At 37.6% G+C, this 7,408-nt stretch overlaps 1 protein-coding gene across 1 annotated transcript in view; it reads right to left on the bottom strand.

Moving 5' to 3' along the window:
• The window catches only part of LOC117100488 (glycogenin-1-like), a gene marked incomplete in the record, with an annotated part of 36,574 nt that extends 29,166 nt beyond the window's left edge, over positions 1-7,408 (bottom strand). The window contains 4 exon segments of the mRNA XM_033240194.1: positions 1,402-1,564; positions 1,908-2,082; positions 4,334-4,475; positions 7,251-7,408. Of these exon segments, the coding sequence (XP_033096085.1) occupies positions 1,402-1,564; positions 1,908-2,082; positions 4,334-4,475; positions 7,251-7,269 (499 nt within the window).

Genomic DNA, 7,408 nt, shown 5'->3' with positions numbered 1-7,408 from the left:
GGCCGTGACGTCCATAGTGACCAAAATGGAATTGTCAGGAAGGGGGCTGGGGATACGGTTAAGTTTTCGGAGGAAATCGGTGGTGTCTTGAATGTAGCTGGGGATGTTGCAAAGAAGAGGATTGAGGAGGCTATCAATAAATCCTGAAACAAATTCGGTGATGGTGCCTATGCCAGATACTATAGGTCTGTCTGGAGGGGTGATTTTCAGAGATTTGGCCAGTTCAAAAATAACCATTGGGTCTAGAGATGTAAGATCAGAGATGTTGTAAGGATGGGCTGTAGTTTTTCATATGCTCAAGTGGAAGTAGGTTTAACAGTAAAATGACTACACACTTCGCCAACAGATTGGTCGGTTGAATCAGGGAAACTTTCTGACTGCATCAGTGACTGCTACGTAGTAAAATGACTGAGAGCACAGTAATGACAGTGTAGTGATTTTATGGAAACCAGCCCTAATGATTGCAGAGAAAATGCTGTAGCGACAGTGTAGCGATTTTATTGAAACCAAGCTTAAGATAATAGTAATTCTGGATTTATATGGCGCCTCACGTTTTCACAACCTCAAGGCGCTTAACAACAGCAGAGAAGAAAATAAACCAAAAACAAATGTATAAATGTACCGTTTTAGCTTAGTTTAACAATTGGTATTAAATTAAATTAACAAATATTACACAAGGAAATAGGTACGCACGAGAAATTGAGGCCCTAGGAAGTGACAAGCCAGTACCAATGATGAAGCAGTTTATAAAGGAAACCATCTTCACATCCTGGTATCATGTCAATGTTAATAATAGTCACACAGTGAAATTTAGGATATGATGGTTGATTTCCTTTTTTGCTCAACATTCTAATAACAGGTGTGCCAAGCCTCCAATTTTCAGCGATCTAAATTAAAAATAATGTGCACTATAGAATGGTCCACAGAGATACTACATATTTAGGCTTTGAGAGATAGGTCACAATTTCTGCTGGAATCCTTCCCTGAATTTACAAGTCAAATAACATTTACAGTGTATAAAGAAGCTAATGTAAAAAAGCTCCCCATAAATTAAATGATGGGCACACTAACAGTTCCTGAACAGTGAGGAATTATTATCCAAATTCCACCCTAATCAAAACCTTTCTTTTCTCAGGGGTCTGATGTTGGTAATACCCATTGGCACTGACTTCTGTGAGACAACTGATAATAATAAAGTAGTAAAAACAATATATGAATTTTCATGAATTTTTTTCCTGGGAGATTGTTGTCTGCTTGCTGGAGTGCAATGACTGTCTGAATTCCGGCAAAATCTCACAGCTTACAGGAGACTCAATATCCCTGCATCAGGGCCAATGTATGGTACCAATTGTCATTAAATTAGGTCAGAATAACAACATTCACATGTAGCTTAACTCTTACCATCGAAGCTTCCGTGTGTAACAGCACATTGCAAAAGGGCAGCATATGTTTCATCAGATGGTCTGAAAACAAACACCCCTGAATTGAAACAATCTGGCCAACCAACATCGGGGGAAGCAGACAATTCTTCACGCTCAAATAAATCATCAACATTACGAAGAACCTGTAAATACATCAACATTTCATTAATATAAAATTACTTGGATAAAATTGGGTTCTCCTATAGAAAAAAATTTCTACAGGCTCATAGTAATTAACCTCTTGTTAATACATTTTTTGTGCTGGGGAAGGAGGTGTGGTGGTAAATTACTTGTTATTTAAATTATTTTTTTAAATACAGGTCTCCCTCTAAAGACCCCCACCAATTAAAGACCGTCAATTTTCTATGGTTTTATTATTCAAATTAGAGACCAAAGATGGTAAAGACCATGGAAACACACCAGTCCCAAAAGTGGTCTTTAATTGGAAGGAGACCTGTACATCATTTTGGTCATAGATATACTTACTAAGCAGTCAGCATCGAGAAAGACACATTTTGTGAATTGTGTTAGGCGCCAACAATGCAGCTTGGAGAATGTGATTCCTAGGTCGGGTCGTGCAAGCAGTGCTAAGTTAGCCTCATCTTGGCTGTCTAGCGGGTCAACTTGTTGGATATAATCGTAAATCTGGGAGAGCTGCTGCCTGAAATTTAAAGATTTACACTGCATTTTAAAATCATTAATATATATACTAATAAAGCTATATTAAGATTGAGAAGCACAGCCACTTTAGAGTATTCTCACAAGGTAATAATAAAAATGATAATGATGTCATGGACAAACGTCATGGACAAATTCTAAACTGTTAAATATAAATAATGTTTGTACTAAATAATATAAGAAGAGCAAGAAGAGCCAGCAATTTATGACAAGAAATCGTATGATTGTGCATGTAAATTTGAAAAGTCAGCCTAAATATTGTCAAAATCACTACTGTACTTGAAAATTTTATGCCAAATAAATGGTGGGCCTACAGGAGGGTTGACCCACCCACAAAAACTGTTGAGTGGGCCAAGGCCCACTCAGCCTACACTGTGCTGCCACCAGTGGATGATGATGAGGAGGAGGAGGAGGAGGAGGAGAAGGAGGAGGAGGGTGAGGATGATGATACAGTAGATGATGATGATAATGAAGAAATGATAATGATGACCATCATATTTATAATGATGATAAAGATGGTGATTGTGATGATTTTGTAACTACACTAACATCTCCCATTTACCAGCTCTCGATTTTACGAACCAAATTTCAGGCAATGACGTCATTACGAATTAAGTTTTTAACTGCAAAACACTTTAAAATGTATTTAAAAGTCTTCAGAAATAATTTAGATTGTTATATCAACTAAGAGAAAAAAACATTCAAACCTATAAAGTAATAATGTAAGTTTCAAGAAAGAAATATCAATCATTTCAGCTGAGATATATTATATTTGAACTGTGCCTGCTTCTTCAGGCATACTGTACAGTAAATCTCACTTTTTGATCATTAGAAATGCTATTTGCATGGATTTCATGATCTTTATGAAAAAAATAACACTTGTTTTGTGTATTATATGGTCATGTTTTCATTCAGAAATCACTTCAAATGAATACTTTACAGTGAGCACAGGTAATTTTGGCTTCTGTAAAGTATTATCTTGTTGCAGAAAACTGTAAATTTTCGTTACAAAATTTTCTTTCATGGCAAGGCTTAAGCCCTACCTAGCCCTGTATTTTGTAGCATAGAATATAGGCCTAGGCCTACCCTCACCATACCAAGAAGCTGAAAATTTTAACTCTCTGAATTACGAATTTTCTCATTTACAAACCCTGTTGGAACTGAGGGGTACATAATGGGGATATGTTACTGTATGATAGTTATAATGATGACAGCTAATGATGATAATACTCGTGACAGTCAATGTTGATGAAGATGATGACAGCGAGGACAACAGTGACCGCGGCATTGACACTGACAACAATAATGGCTAGCTGAATATGATAACTGATTGCATTTTAAGTGTGCAATGCCACATCATCTTTATTATTTTCAATTGACATGTCGACAAGGACGCGAAGCCCCGCCCACAAAGTCACGAAAACCTTAGACAATGGCGGCTAGTGAGTTGGCGAACATTTTCTTTGCTATCAACCTTCTTTAAGAAAGAGAATTCAGGGTAAGCGGTATGCAAATGAATCATAGATCCATAGTGTTAATCTATTTCATGGAACAGGCGGGGAAATGGCTGTAAAAGCCTCTTCCCAAAGGAAGAGGGGAAACCCACATTCAGTCAACCTCGTTGTCGGCAAAAGCCAAGTCACTGATGCGTAATGCGCTTGTGTAAATCTGGGTATCTATAACAACCAAGCATAGACATCAAGGTCTAGGCTCACGTATGTTTCATGTTGACAACCAGTTGTCTAAGGAAATTAAAATGTGCAAGAAAAAGTTTTTGATCACATGACTAAATGGCGCTCACTGATTGGTCGGTTTATCTGTCAATTAAATCTCATCGAGATGTTAATTGTATTACCAATGCCGTAGCCAAGATTTTCAAGCAGTGCGGGACAATATCAGAGTGGACCCACTTTACGCGTAATTTCAAATAATGTGGACTCATTTTCTTTAAAGCTGACCCTTTTTACACAAAAATGTGAAAAATCTGCACCCATTTTAGGCTAAATATGACAAATGTGGAACCACTTTATTCATGAAATTGCATAATTTGGACCCATTTTTGAAAATGCAGACTCCATTCTTTGTGGACCCATTAGAAAAATTGTGTTGGACTGTCCCAACTCTCTTAATAGCTGACTACAGCACTGTGTATTACATAGCCTGTGGTTCTCTTACTATTAGTTGTTAGTAGACACTATTTACTGACTAAGCAGAAATAAAACCAAATTACAAACCTCATGGATTGTGTGACCATAGGTGCTATAAGGATTGCCAGTTTTCTAGTTGTACCGACATCACGCAGAGACTGACCAAGTACAAGGGCACCATAACAGTAACTATCATTGGTTGCTAGTGTGACGAAAGCCTCATCCCCAACTGGATAAAAGAAAATGCAATATTAAACATTCATTATTTATTTTAAAAAAGATACTTTACTTTCTGTGAAAATAAATCCTCAAATACAGTATGCAGTTAAAAAATAGAAATTTCTCAAAATTTTAAAAAGACAGTGATTGTTCCGGTAAATTAGGGATTTAAAATAAAATTCATTAATATGACCACTCTCACAAGGGTCTACAGAAAAATGCAAACAAATTGGCATTTTTATTTCATCTGTTTTAATTGCAGAGAAGAGTTTTGTAATTCTTTTAACTGAATTAGGCAAATAACATCTTTATATTAATAGTCGGCCTACTACTGTACTAAATAAAGGTATAATCTGTATCTCCTCAAAAACCATGCTACAACAATCTCACCAATCAACCAAGGGGCTATTTCTGTTGGCATGGAAAAACGGTTATATTACCATTTTTATTTAACCGTTTTTATTTTGTCACCAGAAACTGCACCAGATTAAAATAAACAGTTAAAATGGCGTGCAGATCGAATCAGTGTTTGCATGACAAATAAGTTTATTGCGGTGCACTTTTTAACAGCAACACATTAAACAGTTATTCATTATTGACCTTATGACCTGGGTCAAACCTTACATTCTTTTTTTTGTTTTTGATCACTAACCGCAAAGCAACAATTCGCACTGTACAATACATCTCCTTTAAACAAGTTCCATATTTCTTCGTTTTTTTCAAAATTCAAATCAAGTGCATTGACTTGATGCAAGTGAGACAAAACGTGAAGTATTGACATCAGTAATACAGCATTGCTGATAATATTTGAAACATATTCCTTTTTTCGTGCACAGGAATCAAACGATAGAAAGGTCATTACACACTTCTGACCTTTAAAAGCATTATGGGTAATACCTTCCCTGACCACCCAGCGAAATAACCGGTTTTTTTATAGCAAAAAAATAGCAAAACAACACAGACATATGTTTACAAATCAATTGAGCTTGGCCAAAAAATAACTGGTATATTTTTTAATTGAACAGAAACAGGCCCCAAATTGACCTATGTAACACTTAAACCCAAACACCTGAGCATGGACTAGATTGTAAAGTACTCTCCTTCACCTGTGTCACTGGTGTCTGAGTAAAGTGGTGCTGTAGCTACCGATGTTGAACAGAATAGGTATTCAGGGATGTTTTCTTCTGACCAATTGTGTTAAGCTCCTCAACAGAGTGACGGTCAGTCTTCTCGGACAAGAGGTCAGGCACCCCCATCACCAATGGCACAACTAATGGTATGTCCAGGTCTCCTGTCTTTAGAATGGGTTACAGCTAGTACTAAATACTTAATTCTATACAGTAGTTATCAAGTTTTGCTCAGCTTTGGCTAAGTCTAACACCAAAAGGAATTGCTATTTGCTGTCTTTGCTCTTTCAAATATTTTCAATGGAAACCTGCTCCACCCTTTTAATTTGAGCCAAAGTTGGTTATTGTACAAACGTACCCTTTCCAATTTCAACCCTTTCCAGTCAGTTTACCTGCACACAACAAATGCTACCCTTGATCAGTTAATAATAGTCTCATTATTTAAGCTATTTCACACAATCTAACCTGGTGGTATGCAAAGTGTGGGCCTTGATAGCAATTGACCCAACTAGTGCCTGAACTTGACTACAAACTTTTCAATGGACAAATTTAGAAAGCAATATTAATAACCACTGCACCTTGTCGAATTCTAAAGCATCTGACCTCAAAATCACATCGCTAAAGTTGGATGTGTTGCTAATATGTGCTAATACATAAGTCTAAATCCTTGGAGTTAATGACTATTTGTTGTTTTGCGACGGAACGGCCGAACTCCTCCATTGGATTAACTGATTGTCAACTTTTCATTACATACAATCTCTATCTCAGTTTGCCCTCCCTGTGTTTGACCAGTAACTTTAGTCCTGTCGTCATTTGCTCTCCCATATTTGCCAATTGATAAATTCCAGCTGGACGTGTTCTAAAGGTCCAATAGACCAATAATTCACTAATCTTGGGAAAAATTAGTGCAGATATATTATATTTACCAAAATATGCAGACACTTTTCTAGGTAAAAATTTTGCATAGAGGATATTCCTACGCAGGCATTCTACAGTGTGGCATTGGAGTTGGTGCCAGCATTTCATTACCCTAAGCAGGGAGTTGTTATAGTGAGAGACGTTCCAACTATCCTGGAAATTTCCCATATTTTCATGGAACAAAATGCATTTTACCTCGTGGCAACCTCAGAATTTCAACAAAAAATCTCACACTTTGCCAACCACTAGGCCTAAGATAGGCCCTAAGCAAGCCTAGGCTAGGTCTAGGCCTATATATTATATTAAGTCAAGAAAAGTTCAAGTTAGCCAACCTTCCATCATGAAGTCCCAGGCTAAGGTCTACTAGCCTAGGCCTGTTCTACTAGAGAGGTAGCCTAGCTAGGCTCCTAACCCTTGTTCTAGGTAGGCTAATCCTAGGCCAAGAGTAGGCCCTGGCCCCGGCCCTAGGTAGTTGGGCCTCCCAATTGGGCGTCCTTCGCCTGGCATTGGCTAGGATCCATTTGTGCATTAGCATTAATGAATGTACCGGTACGGTCTGGGTAGCCTTATTAATTAATCGGCAAATGATTAACGGTCTTGCTTGGCAAGAAGGCACTGACCATGCGCCACGCACAAACAGGCCCAAAATGCCGGGTCTGGCCTTCGACTTATTTAGGCATGGAAAGTGTACGCATTGTCATAAATTCAATTCAATTAAAAAATATAAACTTAAATCCTACCCGATGCACTAAAAGCCATAATAAATGCTGATAAAAATGATAGTACTTCCTCCTTGGTACTTCCCTTTAACACGGGAAAGGCCGATGAAGAGCGAGCACCTAGGATATCGATAGGAGTAGAGTATGTAATGTATGTATGTAGTGTGGCCTATAAATAG

Source organism: Anneissia japonica, unplaced genomic scaffold (genome assembly GCF_011630105.1).
Source record: "Anneissia japonica isolate Jap-2015-1 unplaced genomic scaffold, ASM1163010v1 scaffold685_len2926416_cov193, whole genome shotgun sequence".
In the NCBI taxonomy this organism is placed as follows: Eukaryota; Metazoa; Echinodermata; class Crinoidea; order Comatulida; family Comatulidae; genus Anneissia; species Anneissia japonica.
Note: the sequence above shows the minus strand (reverse complement) of the source record. Positions and strands in the feature narration are given on the sequence as shown.